The following is a 25,803-nucleotide window of genomic DNA, read 5'->3' on the forward strand; positions in this document are numbered from 1 at the left end:
GCCGCTCCGCGGCATGTGGGATCCTCCCAGACCGGGGCGCGAACCCGGTTCCCCTGCACCGGCAGGCGGACGCGCAACCGCTGCGCCACCAGGGAAGCCCGAAGGATAGTTTTAACATGGAAGAAATGTTTCTAACCAAAAAGAACCTCATAGCCTGAGAAGTTTAAAAAAAACACATATACAAACAAAAATAAAACCAATAAGTAATGTAGATGTTATTCACTTAACCTTAACATTCACTGAAACGGCACTTAATAAATTAATATAGATTTTGTCCATCAGTTATATAGAAAATTATTTCATAAACTTTCCAACTTAGAACAAATACCATAAATTTAATTTTTTTTAGTTTTGAACATGCCTGTTAACTATACTTAAAAATTAGGTGTTTAATTTTAACAAGTGGGGATTAGAATCCTTTTGTGGGTATGGAACGAACAGTTTGATCTCACATTATTTCAGAATACGGTAATCCCTTCCCCCCAAATAATTTGTTTGCAGTATGAAAATCAGGCAAACTGTATTATAAACCTGTTTCTTTTACCCTGAGAGACTTACTTGGGTTCAGACCCAGCTTTAGTGGTACAAGCATAGATCAAGATTGGTTTTGAGTAATCAGTGCTATCCTAGGTCATTCTAGGTCTGGAGGGTCCTCAGATATACTAATCATTTGGTTTCAATACCTAGTTTACTTTTGAGCCCTGTGGAAAGATTTCACATGTAGATGGTGGGATAAAGGGATACAGATCAACTCATAATCTATTAAATAGATTGGAGTCATAGCACTTCGAAGCTTAGCAATGTTTTTGTAGTTCAGAAATAGGCTATGACAGGTCTTCTGACTGATTTCTTATTGTATATTAAGGCTTTAGATGTTACAGTTCAATTTAAGTAAATTTTAACTTTCAAAAATGTGGATAGCTTCATCAATTTATAAAAGAATACAGTTATTTCAGATACATATTTGTTTCATGTTCCATTCTTCCTTAGAATTCCATATGAGCTGCCTTGATTTTATTTTTTAGCCATTTGCTTTTAGATGAAAAAAAATAAAAGAAAGAAACCCTCAAAATAGGTTGAAACTCAACACAAATTGCTGCCGCAGAACAAAAGTGCTGATCAAGTTAAATCAACCCCTGCAATGTGTATTGAAAGGAAAACCTCTCCTCTCTCCCCCAATTTGAAGAACAAGCATATTCCCTGCCAAGAAGGGCTGACTTTAAATGGAGCAGCTGTCCATATTAGGAGCATAGGGTTGCTAAGGTGACCATGGCTGTTTGGAGAAGAATGCAGCTGAGAGGGCAAGTTCTTGATGTGTGAGCTGAGGGAAGGAATGTGGTGTGATTGTGCATCATTCCTCCTAATCACATGCTCACAAAGTGCTGTGTGGGCAGCATGTAGAAACTACAAGACTGAGTGCTGGAGCTTGTGCGTGGTTAAAATCGTTTTGTTTTCATGTGAGCCAGAGGCTTACAGTTTAGGTTGAAAACATTTATCTTGTATATATATGTGTGTGTTTTGGGTAAAGGGAAGGATGTTTTTGATGGTGGATGAAATGGGAATGGATTTATTTTCCTTGGTGGACATATACCTTCATATTGTTAAAAAATTTATCTTGGGATAAATGTTCTTTCCAACTCATTCCTTTCAGTCATATATACAGTGTTAATAGTTTCCCAAGTGCATGAAGTGTTCCTTGTAATTGCGTTTATTTCTTTTCCATTTTTAATTTCAGAATTATTTGGAAGTCCTAAGAATATGTTGTCTATTTGCGCCATTTCTTCTTTTTAAAAAGTCCTTACTATTTCTCCAAGGGAGATCTTATCTTAATATATTAAGTGTTTCTTCCCTAAAGCATCCAAAGATAGGTTCTGGATTTTGGTAAAAAATATGATTCAAGGAGCAGTGGGAAAGGTCAAAGTAACATCCCACTTACCTGAAACACTATTTAGATTTTATCATGGGCATCATTGCTAATATTTGCAATGAGATACAGACACAAATGTTGATGCAGACACTTACTGAACCATGAGACTGTTTTTTTTTTAAATTCTTTTTTCCAAGTCCCTACAATAACATGTTGATCTTAAGTGACAGTATAAATATATAATATATTTAAGATGTGAAGTAGTTGGAACATTGACAGCTCTGTGTTACATTAGCATTATATTATTTTTTTCAGGTAGTCTACTGGCTTTGACATGATTGCTCTTTAATTGAATTATTTATAAAATATGGAGGGAAATTAAAAGATTAAAACATTTGATCTTTGAATTCAGTTGGTTAGTTGACATATTTCATGTATACCTTGATAACTTTTGATGACATTCTCTATAAGTTGTACCCTTTCCTCCCAAACACAATAGAATATAATTGGTTTACATATATACCTCATAATAGTCCTTAACTTTAATATAGTTAAATATATGGTTTTTTTTCTTTATAGTTTATCTTAATCTTTTCCTATTCAGAGGTCATAAAGATATTCTTCTCTATCAACTAAAAGCTTTATGGTTATACTTTTTACATTTAATTCTTTAATCTCTCAATAATTGATTTTTGTGAGAGGTATGGATTATGAATTGATTCTTTCTGTTTGGATAATTGGTTATTCCAGCACTGTTTATTGAAATAGTTCTTCATTTCCTTCCTGTTATGCAAAATTCTCTATTTCATAAATCAAGTTTTCATATATGGGTTAGTTTCCTTTCTGTACTCTTTCTTCTATATCTTTGGTCTGTTTGTCTACCTCTGAATTATTACTGTACTTTCTTAGATATCTTCAGATACTCATGGTTTTGTTTCCTGTCTTGTTTCTGATCTCAAAGGAAATGCTTTCAAATGTTACCATTTAAAATTACACTTGTAGATTCAATAACAAAAAAAACAACCCAATCGAAAAATGGGCAGAAGACCTAAATAGACATTTCTCCAAAGAAGACATGCACATGGCCAGTAGGCACATGAAAAGATGCTCAGCATTGCTAATTATTAGAAAAAAATGTAAATCAAAACTACAATGAGGTACCACCTCACACCAGTCAGAATGGCCATCATTAAAAAGTCTACAAATCACAAATGCTGGAGAGAATGTGGAGAAAAGGGAACCCTCTTACACTGTTGGTGGGAATGTAACTTGGTATAACCACTATAGAAAACAGTATGGAGGTTCCTCAAAAAAACAAAAAATAGAGTTGCCAGATGATCCAGCAATCCCACTCCTGGGCATATACCCAGACAAAGCTATAATTCGAAGGGATACATGAAACTATGTTCATAGCAGCACTGTTTACGGTAGCCAAGACATGGAAACAACCTAAATATCCATCAACAGATGAATGGATAAGAAGTGGGGTGTGTGTGTGTGTGTGTGTGTGTGTGTGTGTGTGTGTGTGTATACACACACACACATACACACACACAATGGAATACTACTCAGCCATACAAAAGAATGAAATCATGTCATTTGCAGCAGCATGGATGGACCTAATGATTATCATACTAAGTGGAGTAAGTCAAAAAAAGAAAGACAAATACTACAGGATATCACTTATATGTGGAATCTAAAATATTACATAGATGAACTCATCTACGAAACAGAAACAGACTCAGATACAGAGGACAGACTTGTGGTTGCCAGCAGGGAGAGCAGGTGGGAGAGGGAAGGAGTGGGAGTTTGGGATTAGCAGATGCAAACTATTATATATAGGATGGATAAACAGCAAGGTCCTACTGTATATATCGCACAGGGAACTATATTCGATATCCTGGGGTAAACCATAATGGAAGAAGATATAAAAAAAATATAACTGAGTCACTTTGCTGTATAGCAGAAATTAACACAACGTTGTTAAGTCGACTATATTCAATAGAATTAAAATAAAATTACACTTGTAGTTTTTTTTTTTTTTAAGAGAAAAAACCCTCCTTTATCAAGTTAAGGAGGTTTCATTGTATTCGTACCTTGTTAAGGGTTGTATTTTGATTGTTCTAAATCATGAATAGATGTTAAGCTGTATTGATAGGCTTTTCTGTAACTCAAAATGATCAAATGTTTTTCCCCTTAACCTGTTAATGTGGTCAGTCAGTTACCTTGATTTTCAAATTAGGCTAACTAAGCATTCCTGGGATAAACCCAATTTAGTCACAGTGGATTATCTTTTTTATAAATTACTGGATTGATTTGCTTATGTTCTGTGTAGGATTGTTTTTTACATCAGTGTACATGACTCTAGCCTGTAATTTTCTTTTTTCATATTGTCCTGGTTGGATTTTTAAAAAAATCTCTTTTTTAATGATTATAATTTTTTTAAAATTGTAGTAAAATACACCTAACATAAAATTTACATTCTTAATCATTTTAAAGTAGTTAGTGTTAAGTATATTCACATTGTTGTTCATCCAGTCTGCAGAACTTTTTGCAAAACTGAAACTCTGTGCCCAATAAAAAACTCTTCCACATTTCCCCCTCCCCATGTCCCCTGACAGACACCAGTCTACTTTTTTTTTAATGTGTCTGGCTGCTCTAGTTACCTCTTATAAGTGAAACCATACAGTATTTTTATTATCTTTTTGTGCCTGGTTTATTTCACTTAGTTCATCCATGTTGTAGCATGTGTCAAAATTTCCTTTTTAAGGCTGAATAATATACCGCTGTATGTATAAAATATTTTGTTATCCATTCTTCTGTCAATGGAAAGTTATGTTGCTTTCACCTTTTGACTATTCTGAATAATGCTGCTGCGAACTTGGACGTGCAAATATCTCTTTGAGACTCTGCTTCAGTTCTTCTGGATATATACCCAGAAGCAGTATTGCTGGATCAGATGGTAATTTTATTTTTAATTTTTTGAGGAACCATCTTCCTGTTTTTCACAGCAGCTGTACCATTTACCTTACACCAGCAATGCACAAGGGTTCCAATTTCTCCACATCCTTGCCAACACTTACTTTCTGTATTTTTTCCCCCCCAATTTCCTGTTTTTTTGATAGTAGCCATTCTAAGGGTGAGAGGTAATAGCTCATTGCAGTTTTGATTTGCATTTCTGTAGGGACTAGTGATGTCGAATATCTTTTCATGTTCTTGTTGGCCATTTATACATTTTCTTTGGAGAAGTGTCTAATCAAGTCCCTTGCCCATTTTTAAATTGGGTTATTTGTTTTCGTTGTTGTTGTTAGGCTGAGTTGTAGGAGTTCTTTATGTAGTCTAGATATTAACCCCTTATCAGAGATATGATTTGCAAGGATCTTCTCCCATTCCATAGGCTACCTTTTCATTCTGTTGTTTCCTTTGATGCACAGAAGTTTTGAATTTTGATGTAGTCCAATTTATCTGTTTTTACTTTTGTTGTCTGTGGCTTTGATGTTATGTCCAGGAAATCCTTGCCAAATGCAATGTCATGAAGCTTTTTTTCTGTTTTCTTCAAAAAATTTTATAGTTTTAGGTCTTATGTTTAGGTCTTTAATCCATTTTGAGTTAATTTCTATATATGGTGTAAGGTAAGGGTCCAAGTTTATTCTTTTGTGTGTGGATATCCAGTTTTCCCAGCACCATTTGTTGGAAAGACTGTTTCTTCCCCCACTGAATGGTCTTGGCACCCTTTGTCCTGTTTGGATTTTGATATGATTTAGAAAGTGTTTCCCTTTTTTTACTATTCTCTAGAAGAATTTATTTAAGGTTGTAATTATTTGTTGTTCCTTGACTATTTGGTAGGACTTACCCGTAAGAAAATCTGGGCTTGATACTTTTTTAGTGGAAAGATTTTAAACTATAGCTGCTTAATTTTTTTCATGATTATTCATCTAGTCAGGTTCTCTCTTTTATTTTATTTATTTATTTTTCTATTTCTTTCTTTATTTTATTTAATTAATTTATTTTTTTGGCTGTGTTGGGTCCTCGCTGCTGCGTGCGGGCTTTCTCTAGCTGTGGCGAGCGGGGGCCACTCTTCGTTGCGGAGCGCGGGCTTCTCATTGCGGTGGCTTCTCTTGTTGTGGGGCGCGGGCTCTAGGCGCACAGGCTTCAGCAGTTGCAGCATGCAGGTTCAGTAGTTGTGGCTTGCGGGCTCCAGAGCCAGGCTCAGCAGTTGTGGCACATGGGCTTAGTTGCTCCGTGGCATGTGGGATCCTCCCGGACCAGGGCACGAACCTGCGTCCCCTGCATTGGCAGGCTGATTCCCAACCACTGCGCCACCAGGGAAGCCCAGGTTCTCTCTTTTAAATGGTCAGTTGATTTGTCTTTTAAATATTGATATATAATTCACATACCATAAAATTCACCCCTTTAAAGTGTAAAATTCAATGTTTTTTTTTTTCTAAAGAATAATCACAAAGTTTTATAACCATCACCACTATTTCCAGAACATTTCCATCATCCTAAAAAGAAACCCCATACTCATTAGCAGTCACTCCCCATTCTCCCTTCCCTCATCCCTTGACAACCAGTAATCTGCTTTCTGTCTCTATAGAGTTTTCTGTTCTGGTCATTTCCTATAAATGGAGTCATATATGGCCTTTTTTGCCTTAGTGTGATGTTTTCAGAGTTCATACATCTTGTAGCTAGTGTTAGCACTTCATTCCTTTTTATGATGGAATACGATTCCATTGTGTGGATATACCACATTCTGTTTATACATTAATCAGTTGATGCATATTTGTATTGTTTCCATTTTTTGGCTATTATGAATAATGCTGTTGTGACCCTCCATGTACAAGTTCTCTGTGCACATATGTTTTCAAATTTTGGGGGTGTATACGTAGGAGTGGGCCTCTTGGGTCATATGGTAGTGCTATTATGTTTAACCTTTTTAGGATCTACCTAACTGTTTTCCAATTCAGTTACACGATTTTATAGTCCCACAAGCAGTGTATGAGGGTGTTTCTCCACATCCTTGCCAACATTTACTGTTGTCTGTGTTTTTGATTATAGCCATCTTAGAGGGTGTGACGTGGAATCTTATTGTGGTTTTGATTTGCATTTTCCTAATGACTAGTGATGTAGAGCATCTTCTCAGTTCTTTTGGCCATTTTTTTATCTTCTTTGGAGAAATGTCTATTCAAATCTTTTGTCCATTTTAAAATTGTATTTTTTTTTTTTTTTTTTAATTTTTGGCTGCGTTGGGTCTTCATTGCTGCGTGCGAGCTTTCTCTAGTTGCGGCGAGCAGGGACTACTCTTCATTGCGGTGTGTGGGCTTTTCATTGTGGTGGCTTCTCTTGTTGCAGAGTACTGGCTCCAGGTGCATGGGCTTCAGTAGTTGTGGCTCGTGGGCTCTAGAGTTCAGGCTCGGTAGTTGTGGCACACGGGCTTAGTTGCTCTGCGGCATGTGGGATATTCCCGGACCAGGGCTCGAACCCGTGTGCCTTGCATTGGCAGGCGGATTCTTAACCACTGCACCACCAGGGAAGGCCCTGGAATTTTTTATTGTTGAGCTGTAAGATTTCTTTATATATTCTGGATGTTAGACTTTTTTCAGATATATGATTTCCAAATATTTTTTTCCATTCTTTGGATTGTCCTTTCACTTTTTTGATAGTGTCCTTTGAAACACAAAAGCTTTTTATTTCGATGAAGTGCAGCTTGTCTGTTTTTTCTCTTGTTGCTTGTGATTTTTTTTTTAAATTTATATTTATATTTTTATTTTTGGCTGCATTGGGTCTTTGTTGCTGTGCGGGGGCTACTCTTTGTTGCTGTGTGTGGGCTTCTCATTGGGTGGCTTCTCTTGTTGCAGAGCATGGGCTCGAGGCGCACAGGTTTCAGTAGTTGTGGCACTCGGGCTCAGTAGTTGTGGCTCACGAACTCTAGAGTGCAGGCTCAGTAGTTGTGGTGCACAGGCTTAGTTGCTCTGCGACATGTGGTATCTTCCCGGACCAGGGCTTGAACCTGTGTCCCCTGAATTGGCAGGCGGATTCTTAACCACTGCGCCACTGGGGAAGCCCTGCTTGTGATTTTGGTATCATGTGAAAGAAACTTTTGCCTAATTTAAACTCATGAAGATTTATGTTCTCTGCTAAGAGTTTTATGATTTTTAGCTCTTAAATATAGGTCCTTGATCCATTTTGAGTTAATTTTTGTGTATAGTGAGGTAGAGGCCCTACCTCATTATTTTACAATTGCAAATCCAGTTGTCCCAGCACCAGTTGTTGAAGAGACTGTTCTTTCCACATTGAGTTGTCTAGGCATTCTCGTTGAAAATCAGTTGACTAAAAATGTATGGGTTTATTTCTAGATTCTCAGTTCTGTTCCATTTGATCTATATGTCACTACCACACTTGCTGATTTGATGCTTGATGATGGTAGCTTTGTAGTAGTGAGTTTTGAAATCAGAAAGTATGAGTCATTTCTTTTTGAATCATTTTTAACAGATTGTATTGTCTATATTTTTTCAAAATATTCCTAATTCAAATTTATTGCTTGTTGAAAATCAGTTGACTAAAAATGTATGGGTTTATTTCTAGATTCTCAGTTCTGTTCCATTTGATCTATGTCACTACCACACTTGCTGATTTGATGCTTGATGGTGGTAGCTTTGTAGTAGTGAGTTTTGAAATCAGAAAGTATGAGTCATTTCTTTTTGAATCATTTTTAACAGATTGTATTGTCTATATTTTTTCAAAATATTCCTAATTCAAATTTATTGCTGTAAAATTGTCCATAATATCCTCTTATCAGTTGAATCTCTATAGCATCTGTAATGATGTTCCCTTTTCATTTTTTTAGTTTGTTTTTTCTTTTACTCAAATAGTTTTTTCAGAGGATTATCATATTAATCATTGTTTTAAAGAATGAGCTTTTGACTCTTGATCATCTCTTTTGTAAATGTTTTCATACCTTTTAAGTCCTGCTGTTTATTATTTTTTTCTACTTTCTCAGAATTTTTAGGGGTTTTTTTTCCCCTGCATCGGCAGGCGGGCTCTCAACCACTGCGCCACCAGGGAAGCCCCAAAACATATAACTTTTAAAATGAAAATTTTTATTATACAGTTCTGTTTATTTCATTATGGTCAGAGACCATAAGAAAATTTGAGAGACTAATTTTAAGACCTAGTATATAGCTAGTTTTCATAAATGTTCCATGTGCATTTGGAAAGAATGTGAATTGTCCAGTTTTTTATTACAGTGTTATATAATATGTCCATGAGCTTATTAATTGTTCAATTCACATCTTTAATGTTTGTCTGTCTAGGTTTTGTTTTGGATTTTGGTTTGGTTTTATTTTGGAACTTCTCTATCAGTTTCTCTACTGAGAAAGACATGTTAATATCTCTCACATAGTAGTAGGTTTGTCAATTTCTCTTTGTTGTAGATATATTAATTTTTATTTTATTTATTTTGAGGCTATGTTATTAAGTACTTACAGATTTAGAATTGTTCTTTGTGTTGAATTGAACTTTTTGTCATTATGAAAAGGCTTTCTGTGTAAAGACATTTTTAGCCTTATGGCTTTATTACTGTTGTTGGCTGTTTGCTTGGATTAATATAGCTATTCTAGCTTCCTTTTGATTATTAGTATTTTCCATTCCTTAGCTTTTCATTGGTTCTGTGTTTTGGTTTGTATTTTGTAAATAGGGTATGGGTGACTTGTGTTTTTGTTCTGATTGACAATCTTTATTTTTTATTTTTATTTATTTATTTTTTTGCGGTACGCGGGCCTCTCACAGTTGTGGCCTCTCCTGTTGCGGAGCACAGGCTCCGGACGCGCAGGCTCAGCGGCCATGGCTCTCGGGCCTATCCACTCCGCGGCATGTGGGATCTTCCCAGACCGGGCCACGAACCTGTGTCCCCTGCATCGGCAGGCGGACTCTCAACCACTGCACCACCAGGGAAGCCCTACAATCTTTATTTTTTTCCTGGAGAATTTCAGTCTTTTGTGATTGCTCTTAGATTTGGATTTATTTCTGTCTTTGCCTGTAGTCCTTATGTTTGTCCTACTCCCCCTTTCTCCCATTTTCCAGTTTTTTGTGTTGAGCTATGTGTGTAATGTCTTCATTGAGCATGCTTTCTTCTCATTCCATCCCACCCCGCAACATCTTGCACACATGCATGCTTATTTATAAGTTAATATATTCTTTATGCTTTTAGTGTTTTTATCTGTATATTTTAACATGTATCCTTTTTTGTAAGGAAAAGTCTAAATCAGTATCTTTAACCTGTTCCTGAATAGCATAATTTTAAAATGCTCTGATTGTCCTCCTCCCAACCTGGAACACCATCCTCTATTGTTATAGTTTTGGAATATTTCTCTCCTGCATACATACACATTTATAGACACATTATTGTTTTAGGTAGTCAGTCTTTGTTTAAATTTATTTACTCTTTTCTTGGTTCATTATCCCTTTTTGTATTTGAGACCTTCCCTATGAGGTAATTTTTTTCTACCTGAAGTACATCCTTTAGAATTTCCTTTAGTGGAAGTCTTTTAGTGAAAAGGACACTTTTTTGTTTGTTATCTGAAGATGTCTTTATATCGATATATCCTCATTCTTGAAGATAATTTCTCTGATTTCTCTGTAGAATTCTAAGTTTTCTCATTACATTGAGGTCATTATTCATGTCTTTTGACTGTCAGTGTTACTGTTGAGAAGTATAATTGCCCTTTCTTTGTATATATCTTTTATTTGACTGTTTTCAAGCCTTTTTGCCCCCCTTGGGTGTTCTGCAGTTTTATATAATGTATTGAGATGTTCTTTTCTTCTACTTCATTATTTTATTTTATTATTTATAATCCTACCTGGGATTCTTTGGGCTTCCTGGATCTGAGGATGTCTTCGGATAATTATGTTAAATTCTTGACCTTTATCTCTTTGAGTAATGCCTATTATTTTCTTTATTTTTGCTTTCTACAACTGTTTTAAAAGGTATAATTTTCTCTTTTTTTCCCCCAAAGGACAGGTTTTCTTCAGTCCTTAAGGATTCAGCTCCTTACATGGGCTTTGGCAGAGGTCATGAGGCAGCATCTGTAAGTCTAAATCAGGATGGGGTGTATGGTTTTTCTGGGCTTCATGAGGATGACTCTTGACTTCCCTGTTGTCAGTTATGCAACTCACACAGCAGTGTAGTTTCACATACAGTTTGGAAACCACATAGGTATTAAAGACTCTCACTTCGGAAATGTTTCTCATGCCGCTTCTTTTTTTTTTAATGTTTCATTTTATTTATTTATTTTAAAAAATTTATTTATTTATTTATTTTTATTTTTGGCTGCATTGGGTCTTTGTTGCTGCGTGCGGGCTTTCTCTAGTTACGGCGAGCGGGAGCTATTCTTTGTTGTGGTGCGTGGGCTTCTTATTGCGGTTGGCCTCTCGTTGCGGAGCACGAGCTGTAGGCGCGCGGGCTTCAGTAGTTGTGGCGCATGGGCTCAGTAGTTGTGGCTCCAGAGTGCAGGCTCAGTAGTTGTGGCGCACAAGCTTAGTTGCTCCGCGGCATGTGAGATCTTCCTGGACCAGGGCTCGAATCTGTGTCCCCTGCGTTGGCAGGTGATTCTTAACCACTGTGCCACCAGGGAAGCCCCTCTCATGCCTCTTCTATATTTCCAGTGATCAGCTTCTTAATGGCCTTGTCCTTGGGTACATATCTGGTGCAGTTAGTACAGTGAATATGCTGCAAGAGGCAACAGCCCTTTTTGGTTTGACCATTGTTCCTTCTTTCCTTGGTCATTGGAGGTGAGGAGTTTATAATTCCGGTTAGACATACATTAGACCTTTAATCTGTTTTCCATGTTTCTCACCCCTTTTCATCTTTTTCCTTCTCCACACACTCATATAAGAACTGGCTTGTAGTTATAAATTCTCACGGGAGATTTTTTTTTCTTCCTTTTACCAGCACTAAGATTAAAGAAGGCAAGTTTGCTTGCTGTCACCTTCTGCTAGATAGGTTTACTGCTCATTCAGTTGTATGCCTTTCAGATTTTCAGCTATATGCAAGGTTCTTTGATTACGTCTCCATATTGGGAGTCTCAGAATATGTATCCTGTCTCCAGCACTTTGTAGTTCTCAAAGCATTGCTGTGAGGTAACATTAATGTCAAGAGCCGCCTTCCATAGTGTCTGTATGTTTGTGCCAAATTAAGAAGTTTAAAAATATTTAAAAAAATTTATACAGCATTTTTTTTCCTTTAATAAATTTATTTATTTATTTTTGGGTGTGTTGGGTTTTTGTTCCTGTGCGCGGGCTTTCTCTAGTTGCGGCGAGTGGGGGGCTACTCTTCATCGCGGTGCGCTGGCTTCTCATTGTTGTGGCTTCTCTTGTTGCGGAGCACAGGCTCTAGATGCGCAGGCTCATTAGTTGTGCCTCACGGGCTTAGTTGCTCCGCGGCATGTGGGATTTTCCCAGACCAGGGCTCGAACCCGTGTCCCCTGCATTGGCAGGCAGATTCTTAACCACTGCACCACCAGGGAAGCCCTATACAGCATTTTAGATTCAGACAGTCTGGGCACCTAATCTACCATGTTGCCAGAAATGGAAATCCTTGATCCATTTGAAATAAATATACATTTTAGATAAGGTTTATGTAAGAAATATGGCACAGAGTTCCAATCATCAGGCCCCCATTTAAAAAAAAAAATCCTTGGCACTAAGTTTGGATAATTCATCCCCTTTTACTTGCTCAAGCTAAAATAAAATGTTTAAGGGGTGTGTGTGTGAGTGTGTGTGTGTGTGTGTGTAAGTAATAGTCATATATATGATACTTAACATATTTATTTTTAACATCTTTATTGGAGTATAATTGCTTTACAATGGTGTGTTAGTTTCTGCTTTATAACAAAGTGAATCAGCTGTACATATACATATATCCCCATATCTCCTCCCTCTTGCTTCTCCCTCCCACCCTCCCTCTCCCACCCCTTTATGTGGTCACAAAGCACTGAGCAGATCTCCCTGTGCTATGTGGCTGCTTCCCAGTAGCTATCTGTTTTACATTTGGTAGTGTGTATATGTACATGCCACTCTCTCACTTCATCCCAGCTTACCCTTCCCCCTCCCCGTGTCCTCAAGTCCATTCTCTACGTCTGCGTCTTTATTCCTGTCCTGCCCCTAGGTTCTTCTAGGTTTTGTTTTGTTTTTTTTAGATTCCATATGTATGTGATAGCATACAGTATTTGTTTTTCTCTTTCTGACTTACTTCACTCTGTATGACAGACTCTAGGTCCATCCACCTCACCATATTATATAATATATTTATATTATATAATAATGTAAAATATAAAATAATGTGTATATTTGATTTCCTGATTTAATCAGCTACAGCTAACCTCAGGTCTGTTTTGATTTAGATAAGGTGGTTTCTGCTAGACTTGCTTAATAACTGTGCCAGTGGAAACAGTAGTGCTTCTTTTAGGTTGGGAGCCCTGCTCAGGTAGCAGTGAGGTAGGGGAAAAGGTACTTATACCCAGGTATTCTGAATAATGATAAAAGAATAGTTTTTCCATTCATCTCGTTTTGAATGCAAATGATTAAGTGGCGGGGAGGGGGATGGGGGCGTTGGGGGGTGGGCAGGGCAACATCATAGGCCACCTTTGTCTTACAGATTGATTTTACAAGAAGTTTGTTAGTGGACTGCCAGAACAGCTGTGTGAGGACACATCAACCATGACTGCATTTGATATGAAACATAAAAACTTGGTTAGGATTCTTGACCTTAAGTTTTTTCTTTTGAGAAAGGTGATACTGGTAGCACCTTTGTCTTACAGAGGCTTGTGCTTTCCTTGAGTATTGCAGCTTGCTTTTTCCTTGAATCCACGGAGCTGAGTCTCCCAAAACAGCCTTATAGCTTTCCTTTTCTGTTGAGAAAAACCTCTGAAAAGATTCCTCTTCTCTGAGTCTGTTAACAACGATATGATTTTTTTCTTCTTTTGTTTATTAACATGGAGAATTACTTCATTTTTCCTAACATTAGACCAACCTTTGATACCTTATATGTTACCGCACTCAGTTTGCTAATATTTTAAGAATTTCACGCTAATATTCATGAAGGATATCAGCCTATAATTTTTTTTTTTTTATAGGCTGTGCTCTTTTTTGGATTTTCGTGTCAAGGTTATACTAGTCTCAAAATGAATCAGAGAGGGTATCTTCTTTGGAAGTCAGAGAGGGTAACTGTTCTTTGGAATACATCATGGAAAATTATTTTTCTTGCACATTTGACAGAATTCATCTGTTAAAGCCATCCAGGCCTAGAATTTCTTTACGGGAGGATTTTTTGATTCCTGATTGATTTTTTTTTTTTTAAGATTATAATACTATTCATATTTTTATTTCTTCTTGAATCATATTTGGTAAGTTATTTTTTTCTAGGAATTTAACATGTTTTGTTACAATTTTGCTTGTAATATTTTCTTATCTTTGGAATCTAATTTGGAGCAGTTTTCAAAGTATGTTCTGTAGACCTTTGTGGGTCCCTGCGACTGGGTAGTCTGGGAGGTCAAAACTATTTTCATAATACAGATTTCTTTGTATTTTTTCACTTTGTTGACATTTGCAGTGATGCTGCAAAAGCAGTGGCGGATAAAACTGCTGACACCTTAGCACATATTAAGGCAGTGGTACCAAAGTGAACAATTATATTCTTCATTGCCATGTATTCGTAGTTTGTTGTTGTTTTTTAATCCAGTTTCATTTAAGAATGTCTTTGATGAAGCAGTAAAAATATTAATTTCATTTCATTTTGCCTTTGAGTACACATCTTTTTAATATTATGTGTGATGAAAGGGGAAGAATTCATAAAGCACTTCTACTCCATACTGAAGCAAGATAGTCGTCTTCAGAAGAAGTTCCTGTTCAGTTGAGTTTTGAACTTAACTACCTACTTTTCTCCGTAACACCCCTTTTGTTCTTGAAAGAACAGAATAGGAAAACGTTGGTTATTCGAACTTATGTATTTGACATTTGTTTTTCTCAAAAATGAACTTAAGTGAGCCTAACACTTCAAGAAAAATAGCTGTATTTGTAGCCAATGGTTAAAAAAACAATCAAACTTTCAAATGGAATTTGCAAACGTGGAAAACTTGTGTCTAACACCGTGAGCTTGACAGCTTCCCGATACTTAAAGACCTTCTGGTGAGATGGGTAATGATATTAAAGAGTGTGATTTTTTTTTTCGCCTTCATGTTGTATTCTGACTTGTGTCAAAAATCTGCCAACCAGTTATTTTCCAAATGACCAATGTATGATGATACAAAGTCACATATGTGTAAAAGATCCATTGAAAGTGCAAGATAAACCAGTGGATTTTAATGTAACAGAGTGCGAAAAGTTCATTTATATGGTTTTAGAAACCACATTGTAATTAACCTTCAAGAAGGTTATTTGTTGAGTTTAGGTATAATATCAGAAATATCAACAGTTATGTGATTTTTAAAACAGTTATTAAAATATTCTTTTTTCTGATTATATATCTGTGTGAGGCTAGATTTTCTTTTTCTTTTTTTTTAACATCTTTATTGGAGTATAACTGTTTTACAATGTAGATTTTCTTTATATGCTTATATACCTTAACCAAAACAGCATATCACAGAATCAGTCATAAGAATCCACCTGTCTTCTCTAAAGCCAGACATTAAAAATATTTGCAAAAATATAAAATAATGTCACTTTCCCCACTAAATTTCTTGGAAAATAGGTTTTTTTAAAGTTATTTTTTCATAAAATTTTTGTTAATGTGTAATAGGCTTATTCTTTTAAATAAACTAATATTTTAAACATTTTCATATTTAATTTCTAATTTGGTAAATATTAATAGATATAACACAGCCAAGCAAAACCTCGTTTTGAAAAATCCTCAGATAATTTTTAAAACTGTAAAGGGTCCACAGACCAAAAAGCTGGTGAACTGCTTGATGACCTACAGAAAACGTAATGATGCTTCTTTTTTATTTCTGATATTTTACATTTGTCTCTCTTTCCTTAAAAAAAAGGAAAACAAAAGAAGATGACATGTCCTAATTGTGTATTTAAAAAAAACTGTCTCCCTTACATTTTTCAGATTGTTTTTCAAAACATCTGTAAAAAGTGATGATGAATACATCTACCATCGTGTTGATTAATTTTAAAATATCATAGGCCTCCAATCTCTGCATGAATTTATTTCTATATTTTGTTATGCAGATCCCTACAAAATAACAGATACATTTCTTTTAAAAACTAAGGCCCTCTTGGGACTTTGCTGGTGGCGCAGTGTTTAAGAACCCACCTTCCAGTGCAGGGAACATGGGTTCAAGCCCTGGTCTGGGAACATCCCACATGCCACAGAGCAACTAAGCCCGTGCGCCACAACTACTGAGCCTGTGCTCTAGAGATTGCGAGCCACAACTGCTGAGCCCGAGTGCCACAACTACTGAAGCCCGTGCGCCCCAAGCCTGTGCTCCGTAACAAGAGAAGACACTGTAATGAGAAGCTTGCGCACCGCAATGAAGAGCAGCCCCCTTTCGTCACAACTAGAGAAAGCCCGCACGCAGCAATGAAGACCTGATGCAGACAAAAATTAATTAATTAATAAAAAAACTAAGGCCCTGTTAGAAACAATGACAGCCCAATAAGGAGCACACCTGATGCTCAGATTTTGGTTTCTAATACAGTTCTCCAGTGAAGGGAACCAGGGTTTCTTGGAGAAATGGCTGATTCTACGACTGGGGCAAGAAATATATAAGATCAGGCTGGGGACTTCCCTGGCAGTCCAATGGTTAAGACTCTGTGCTTCCAGTGTTGGGGGTGTGAGTTCAGTCCCTAGTTGGGGAACTAATATCCCACATGCTGCTTGGCCAAAAAAAGAAAAAAAAATCAGCTTGGAGCATCTTATAGTGCCAAAAAGTAAGAAGGTGCTTCAACAAACAAACCCATGGTAATGGGAACATGACAAAGGGCTGAAAGAGCTCTCAGTGGCCAAAGTTGGAATAATTTGAGCAAGAAAATAAGTATAAAGTAGTATTGGATTATAACCTAAAGTATAAAGTAAATATCCTTGGTTCCATACTAATATAAATAAATGATTGAATAAAGAAGTGGAGAAGAGAAAATCTGTGCAGAAGACCTCTAAATAATTTAGGTTGATCGTTTATCTTCAACAGGGTAGAAAATAACTCCCCACTCTTTAAGTGTGGGCTAATGACTTTCAAAGAGTACACTAATGAAAGGATCTTGGGAGAAGTAATTTTACAGTGGAGAAACTTGGCAAACACTACCTCAGCCAGGTGATCAGGATCAATATCAATAGTGATAAGTCATAGTGATAGGCTACTTCCAGGAATATGATGTGATGAAAATGGTACTTTATCTCTGTGTTCTTCTCCCCTAAACCCCATAACTCTCATCTAATCATGAGAAAAACATTAGACAAATCCCAGTAGAGGGCCCTTCTACAAAATACTTGACCAGTATTCCCCAAAACTGTCAAGGTCTTGCCATAAACCCTACCCTCAGTGTGACATTCTATAAGTGGGAGGGAACTCAAAAACCAGAGCCTCGCCCTGAGGAGTGAAGGTTTCAAATCCAACATCAGGCATCCCAGCTTTTAAGAGATACATTTGAGAGATGAGCCCCGAAAACATCTAACTTTGAAAACCAAGAGGGCTCGTGTCCTGAGACCCACAAGACTGTAGCAGTCTGAGAAACTGCTGTTAAAGAGCTTTTGCACTCAGACTCACCTACTTCAGGAGCCAACTCAGAGGCAGCTGACTTGTGCCCAGACTTGCTTATATTAAAGCACTGGCCTGAGAAGCAGGCATCTAATTTAATGCACACATCTAGGAGCCTGCTGGAATGTTCTCTGGGGACAGAGGCTGGCAGGTGCCATCTTCATGCTCTCCCTTTGTTGTGCTCTAGAGCACCAGTATTTCCCAGAAAGGAGCTTTCACATGCTGGTGCCTCGATTTTTGTGGCCACTGCCTTGGGGATTCCTCTTGATTGCCTGGCTCTAGAGGACAGGGGAGCTTGTGTCCCTGGTCCCATGAGACTGTAATAATGTGTCTCCCAGAAACCCCTGTCTGTTACTCAAACTTTTGTAGCTGCTGCCAGGGGACACCTCTACATTATGTGGCTCTGGTGGCCAGTGGGGCTTATGTTCATGAGTCTCACAGGACTGTAACCAACGGAGAAAGAGTTCTTAAATAGTTCCAGGGCACAGCAAGAATTCAGAGCATAGCAAGAGGCAGCAGACCCAGGAGCTCGTCAGTCTTTCTGTGAAGGAGACCTATTAGCTAGTCATCATGACTGTGGCCTGAAGGGTGGGTTTCTAATTAAACACATATCTTGAGACTGGCTGTAATCCTTTCCAGACACCTCGGAGGGTGGAGACTACCTTTGAGCTCATCCTCTGCCATACTCCAGAGCACCAGTGTCTCTTGGAGGAGAGCTTTACACATGTCTGGTGCCCTGGTTTTTGCAGCTGCTGCCCAGAGGACACCTTTTGATCACCTGGCTCTGGTAGCTGGGGGATGGGATGGGGAGGCTTTCATTCCTGGGTCCCACAGGACTGTGGTATTAAGACAGATGGTTTTTGGCAGGCTACCACTCCCAGAGCACTGCACAAACAGTGGATTGAGGCACATACACACCCCTCTCCCTGACCTTGGCTTTCTGTGAAGGAAGCCTCTTGTCCTGGAGCTTTGGCCTGAGGGGCAGGCTTCAGATTTGGCACACATTTAGTGGCCTGTGGAGTGGCCTATGGCCTGTACTCTCAAGGAACATATGCTGTAGTTGCCATCTTTGTGCTCTTCCTCTGCCTTGCTCCAGCTCACTAGTATCACTGAGAAAAGAGCATCTCCCCTCTCCTGGAGCCTGGATTTCTGCAACTGTAGCCCAGCAGACGCCTCCAGATCGCCTGGCTCTGGTGGCCAGCAGGTCTTATGCTTGTAGTCCCACAGGATTGCATATGTATTCATACTTCTAAAAGCTGATGCCCAAGTTTCTGAGTTCAAGTCAGCCTGAGTCTAGGTGCTGAGATCCTCGCCTTTGGGATGCTGACAGATCTTGTTACATCTTCTACTACTGGGAGCTATTAAAAATATGATAGGCTTCTTAGAGAAGCACAGAGGTTTGAGGGACAACCAAGAGCCGAGGCACAGTTGAACAACAAGTTTCATCTCCTACACAGGACCATTTCTTCAAGACTGGGAGAAGTGGTTATTTCATCTGTTGTGTAGAAACCAACACAGAGAGTCAAGCAAAATGAAGAAACAGAGGAATTTGTTCTAAATGGGAGAATAAGATAAAACCTCAGGAAAAAACCTTAATGAAATGAAGATAAGTAATTTACCTGATACATTATTCAAAGTAATGATTATAAAGATGCTTACTGACCTGGGGAGAAGAATGGATGAACACAGTGAGAACTTTAAAGAGATGGAAAATATAAGAAAGTACCAAATAGAAGTCACAGAGCTGAAGAATACAATAAACTGAAAAATACACTAGAGGGATTCAACAGCAGACTAGATGAAGTAGAAGAAAGGATCAACTAACTCAAAAACAAGGCAATAGAACTCACCCAGTCAGAGCAGCAAAAAGAAAAAAAGAATGAAAAAAAGTGAGGATGACTTAAGGGATTGATGAGACATCAAATGGACTAATATTCACATCACAGGGCTCACAGAAGGAGAAGAGAGAGAAAGGGGCAGAAGTCTTATTTGAAGAAACAATGGCTGTAGACTTCCCTAACCTGGAGAAGAAAACAGACATCCAGATCTAGGATGCTCAAAGAATTATTAAAAAAAAAAAAAAAAAAAAAAGGAGCCCAAGGAGACAGACCCTAAGACACATTATAATTAAAATGTCAAAAAGTTAAAGAGAGGGAATTCCCTGGCAGTCCAGTGGTTAGGACTCCACACTTCCACTGCAGGGGGCATGGCGTTTGATCCCTGTTTGGGGTACTAAGATCCCCCATGCTGCAAGGCATGAACAAAAAAAAAAAAAGAGAGACTCTTAAAAACAGGAGGAGAAAAACAACTTGTATGCAGGGGAGCCCCAATAAGACTACCAACAGATTTTTCAGCATAAACTTTGCAGGCCAGAAGGGAGTGGCATATATTCAAAGTGCTGAAAGAAAAAAAAATCTCCCAACCAAGAATACTCTACCCAGTTATCATTCAGAAGTAAAGGAGAGATAGTTTTCCAGATAAGCAAAAGCTAAAGGAGTTCATCACCATTAAACCAGCCTTACAAGAAATGTTAAAGGACTTCTTTAAGCTGAAAAGGGGTAGCAATTAGTAGCAAAAAAAGAAAGAATGAAAGAAAGGTAAACATACAGTAGAGGTAGTAGATTAATCATTCACAAAGGTAGTATAAAGTTTAAAAGACAAAAGTAGTAAAAATAACTATGATTACAATAATTAAGGGATATATAAGATAAAAAGTTGTTAAATGTGACATCAGAAGCATAAAATGGGGTGGGGGTAATAATAGTGAGCTTTACAATGGGATCAAATTTAACCATCTTAAAGTTGATTGTTATAGATATAAGTTGTTATATGTAAGCCTCATGTTAGCCACAAACCAAAAATCTATGGTAAATACTTGAGAAATAGAGAAAGAAATAAGTATACCACTAAAGAAAGTCACCCAACCACAAAGGAACAGAGGAATAGAAGAAGGGAATAGAGAGGAACCACAAAAAACAGCTGGAAAACAATTAACAAAATGGCATTAAATCACACATTTATCAAGAATTACTTTAAATGTAAATGGACTAAATTCTCCAATCAAAAGACACACAGTGGCTGGAACAAGACCCCTCTCTCTATATGCTGCCTACAAGAGATTCACTTTAGGTGTAAGGACATACACAGGCTGAAAGTGAAAGGATGGAAAAAGACATTCCATGCAAATGGAAACCAAAAGAAAGCTGCAGTAGCTCTACTTATATCAGACAAAATAGACTTTAAAACAAAAGACTAATAAGAGACAAAAAGGGAAAAGGACATTACATAATCATAAAGGGGTCAATCCAGCAAGAATAGTAACATTTGTAAATATTTATGCACCCAACATAGGAGCACCTAAATATATAAAGCTAATATTAACAAACCTAAAGGGAGAAATAGACAGCAATACAATGATAGTTGGAAACTTTAATATCCCACTAAAACCAATGGATAGATCATCCGAACAGAAAATCAGTAAGGCAACATCAGCCTTAAAATACATATTAGACCAGATGAACTTAAATGTTATTTATAGAACACTCTATCCAGAAGCTATAAAGTACACATTTTTCTCAAATGCATATGGAATATTTTTCAAGATAGATCATATGTTAGGTCACAAACTACTCTTAATAAATTTAAGAGGATTGAAATACTAAGCATCTTTTCTGACCCCAGTGGTATGAAACTGGAAATTAATTACACTAAGAAAACTGGAAAAATCACAAATCTGTGGGGATTAAGCAACATGCTACTGAACAACCAGTGGGTGAAAGAAGAAATCAAAAGAAAAGTCAGAAATACCTTGAAACAAATGAAAATGTAACATACCAACATTTATGGGATGTAGCAAAAGCAGTTCTAAGAGGGAAGTTTGTAGTGATAAATGCCTACTTCAAGAAGTGAGAAAAGTCTCAAACAACCTAACTTTACACCTCAAGGAACTAGGAAAAGAAGAACCAATGAAGCCTAAGGTTAAAAGGGAGGAAATAACAAAGGTTAGAGCAGAGATAAATTAGAGACTAAAAAGACAATAGAAAAGATCCATGAAACCAAGAGCTGGTTCTTTGAAAAGATAAACAAAATTCACAAACCTGTAGTTAGACTCACCAAGAAAAAAAAAGAGGACTCAAAAAAATCAGAAATGAAAGAGGAGATGTTACAACTGATAACTACAGTAATACAAAGGATCATAAGAGACTACTTTGAATAATTATCACTAACAAATTGGACAACTTAAAAGAAATGGATAAATCCTTAGAAACATACAGTTTGCCAAGACTGAATCATGATGACATAGAAAATCTGAACAGACTGATTATGAGTAAGGAGATTAAATCAGTAATCAAAAACTTCCCAACAGACAAAAGTTTAGGACCAGATAGCTTCACTAATGAATTCTACCAAACAGTCCAAGAAGAATTAATACTAATCCCTCTCAGACTCTTCCATACTCATTTTACGAGGCTAGCATTAGCCTGATACCAAAACCAGACAAGGATGCCTCAAGAAAAGAAAATTACAGGCTAGTATTCCTGATGAAAATAGATGTAAAAATCCTGAACAAAATATTAGCAAACCAAATTCAACAACATACAGACCATGATCAAGTGAGATTTATTTCAGGGATGCAAGGATGGCTCAACATCTGCAAATCAGTCAGTGTGATACACATTAACAAAATGAAGGATAAAAATCATATGATCATCTCAGTAGATGCAAGAAAAGCATTTGACAATATTTAACATCCATTTAGGATAAAAACTATCAAAGCAGGTATAGTGGGAACATACCTCAACATAATAAATGCCACATGTGACAAGCCCACAGCTAACATACTCAACCATGGAAAGTTGAAAGCTTTTCCTCTGAGATCAGGAATAAGAGGAGGATGTCCATTCTTACTACTTTTATTGAACATAGTATTAGAAGTCCTTGCCAGAGCAGTTAGGGAAGAAAAAGAAATAAAAGCATCCTAATTGGAAAGGAAGAAGTAAAACTGTCACTATTTGCAGATGACATGATACTATATGTAGAAAACCCATAAGACTCCATCAGACTGTTAGTGAAACAACAAAAATAGCATTCAGTAAAGTTGCAGAATATGGAATCAGTACACAAAAATCATTGTGTTTCTGTACACTAGTAATGAGCTATCAAAAAGAGATACAGAAAAGAGTGCTATTTTTACAATTGCATAAAAAAGAATAAAATACCTAGGAATAAATTTAACCATGGAGGTAAAATATCTTTATACTGAAAGTTACAAGAGATTAATGAAAGAAACTGAAGACGACACAAATGGGATATTTAGTGCTCATAGATTGGAAGAATTAATATTGTTAAAATGTTCATATTATCCAAATACATGTTCAATGCAATTCCTATCAAAATTCCAATGGCATTTTTTCACAGTAATAGAACACACAATTCTAAGATTTCTATGGAACCATAAAAAACCCCGAATAGCCACAGCAATTTTGAGAAAGAAGAACAAAGCTGGAGGCATCATGTGCCCTTGTCCAAAACTACATTATAAAGCTATAGTAATTAAGACTGTGATATTGGCATAAAAACAGACACATAGATCAATGAATGGAATGGAATACAGAGCCCAGAAATAAACCTACACATATATGGTCAATTATTTTACAACAAAGGAGCCAAGAATATACAATGGGGAAGGACAGTCTCTTCAATAAATGGTGTTGGGAAAATTGGACAACCACATGCAAAAGAAGGAAACTGGATCGCTATCTTATGCCATACTTGAGAAGTAACTAAAAATGGATTAAAGACTTGAACATAAGACCTGAAAGCATTAAAACTCCTAGAAGAAAACATAGATGGGAATCTCCCTGATGTAGGTCTTGGTGATGATTTTTTGAATCTGACACTGAAAGCAAAAGCAACAAAAGCAAAAATAAATAAGTGGGATTACATCAAACTAAAAACTTCTGCATAACAAAGGAAGCCATCAACAAAAAGAAAAGGCAACCTACTGAGTGGGAGAAAATATTTGCAAATCATGTATCTGATAAGGGGTTAATATCCAAAATATATGAAGAACACATGTAATTCCATAGCAAAAAAAAATCTGATTTAAAAATTGGCAGAAAATCTGAATAGACATTTTTCTAAGGAAGACATGCAGGTGGCCAACAGGTACATGAAAAGATTCTCTACATCATTAATCATCAGGGAAATGCAAATTAAAACCACAGTGAGATATCACCTCACACCTGTTAGAATGAATTATGAATAAGACTAGAAATAAATAATGCTGGTGAGGATGTAGAAGAAAGGGGACCCTTGTGCAGTGTTGGTGGGAATGTAAATTGTTGTAGCCACTATGGAAAACAGTATGGAGGGTCCTCAAATTAAAACTAGAACTACCATATGATCCAGCAGTTTCACTTTGGGGTATTTATCTGAAGGAAATAAAAACACAAGCTCAAAAAGGTATACTCACCCCCACCCCCCATGTTCATTGCAGCATTATTTGTAATAGCCAACATATGGAAGCAATGTAAGTGTCCATCGATGGATGAGTGGTTAAAGAATAAGTGGTATTTATATACGATAGAATATTATTCAACCACAAAAAAGAAGGAAATCTTGACATTTGTAACATGGATTGACCTGAGGGCATTATGCTAAGTAAAATAAGGCAGTAACAGACACATCAGTAAAAGATCTTTCTTATATGTGGAATCTAAAACCAAACAAACCAATCACCCCCTGCCCCCCAGCTCATAGTTAGAACAGAGTAGTGGTTACTAGAGGAAGGGGTGGGGGATGGGAGAAATGGATGAACTGTTTTTGTTCTTTTTAGTTTAAATAAATTGAATTTTTTTAAAAGGAAAAACATTAGACAAATCCTATTGGAGGGACATTCAACAAAATACTTGACCAGGATTCCCCAAGACCGTTGGGGTCATCAAAAACAAGGAAAACCTGAGAAACTGTATAGCCAGGAGGAGCCTACAAAGGATAAAGGATATGATGATTAAATATAATGTGGTATCTTGGATAGGATCCTGAAATGAAAAGACATTATGTAAAAACTAAGGAAATTTAAATAAAGTATGGACTGTGGTTAATAATACTATGTTTATATTAGTTTATTACTTGTAACAGAGGTTTTTCATAATAATGTAAAATGTTAATAGATAACCCTGGGTGTGGGGTATATGGGAACCCTACTGTCTTCTCAGTTTTTCCTCTGAAATTGTTCTAAAAAATAAAGTTTATTTTTTAACATCTTTATTGGAGTATAACTGCTTTACAGTGGTGTGTTAGTTTCTGTTGTATAACAAAGTGAATCAGCTATACGTATAGCTGTATCCCCATATCCCACCCTTTTGCATCTCCCTCCCACACTCCTATCCCACCCCTCTAGGTGGTCGCAAAGCACCGAGCTGATCTCCCTGTGCTATGCGGCAGCTTCCCACTAGCTATCTAATTTACATTTGGTAGTGTATATATGTCAGTGCTACTCTTTCACTCTGTCCCAGCTTCCCCTCCCCTCCCCTCCCCCTCCCCGTGTCTTCAACTCCATTCTCTACCTCTGCATCTTTATTCCTGCCCTGCCACTAGGTGCGTCAGTACCGTTTTTTTTCAGATTCCGTATATGTGCGTTAGCATACAGTATTTATTTTTCTCTTTCCGACTTACTTCACTCTGTATGACAGACTCTGGGTCCGTCCACCTCACTACATCTCCTTCTGACTTACTTCACTCTGTATGACAGACTCCAGTTCTATCCACCTCATTACAAATAACTCAGTTTCATTTCTTTTTATGGCTGAGTAATATTCCATTGTATATATGTGCCACATCTTCTTTATCCATTCATCTGTTGATAGACACTTAGGTTGCTTCCATGTCCTGGCTATTGTAAATAGTGCTGCAATGAACATTGTGATACATGACTGTTTTTGAATTATGGTTTTCTCATGGTATATGCCCAGTAGTGGAATTGCTGGGTCATATGGTAGTTCTGTATTTTTAAGGAACCTCCATACTGTTCTCCATAGTGGCTGTATCAATTTACATTCCCACCAACAGTGCAAGAGTGTTCCCTTTTCTCCACACCCTCTCCAGCATTTATTGCTTGTAGATTTTTTGATGAGGGCCATTCTGACCTCTGTGAGGTGATACCTCATTGTAGTTTTG

At 37.1% G+C, this 25,803-nt stretch overlaps 2 protein-coding genes across 10 annotated transcripts in view; one reads left to right on the forward strand and one right to left on the reverse strand.

Moving 5' to 3' along the window:
• FRS2 (fibroblast growth factor receptor substrate 2) overlaps positions 1–25,803 on the forward strand; it is a 119,833-nt gene that overhangs the window by 51,804 nt on the left and 42,226 nt on the right. For 2 of the 9 annotated variants that reach the window (XM_007113541.4, XM_007113540.4), the window contains one exon: positions 10,882–10,953. The exons of the other annotated variants lie outside the window; for them this stretch is intronic. The gene's annotated coding sequence lies outside the window, so the exon portion shown is untranslated. The remainder of the gene's footprint in view (positions 1–10,881; positions 10,954–25,803) is intronic. 9 annotated transcript variants of the gene reach the window in all.
• LOC112064700 (40S ribosomal protein S26-like) lies at positions 10,901–13,149 on the reverse strand. Its single transcript, XM_028490339.2, has 2 exons — positions 11,514–13,149; positions 10,901–11,137 (listed from the first exon to the last, which is right to left on the reverse strand). The coding sequence occupies exons 1-2, from the start codon at positions 11,649–11,651 to the stop codon at positions 10,901–10,903; spliced, it is 375 nt and encodes a 124-aa protein (XP_028346140.1). The 5' UTR covers positions 11,652–13,149.

The sequence above is a fragment of the Physeter macrocephalus genome, chromosome 6 (genome assembly GCF_002837175.3).
Source record: "Physeter macrocephalus isolate SW-GA chromosome 6, ASM283717v5, whole genome shotgun sequence".
Classification (NCBI taxonomy): domain Eukaryota; kingdom Metazoa; phylum Chordata; class Mammalia; order Artiodactyla; family Physeteridae; genus Physeter; species Physeter macrocephalus.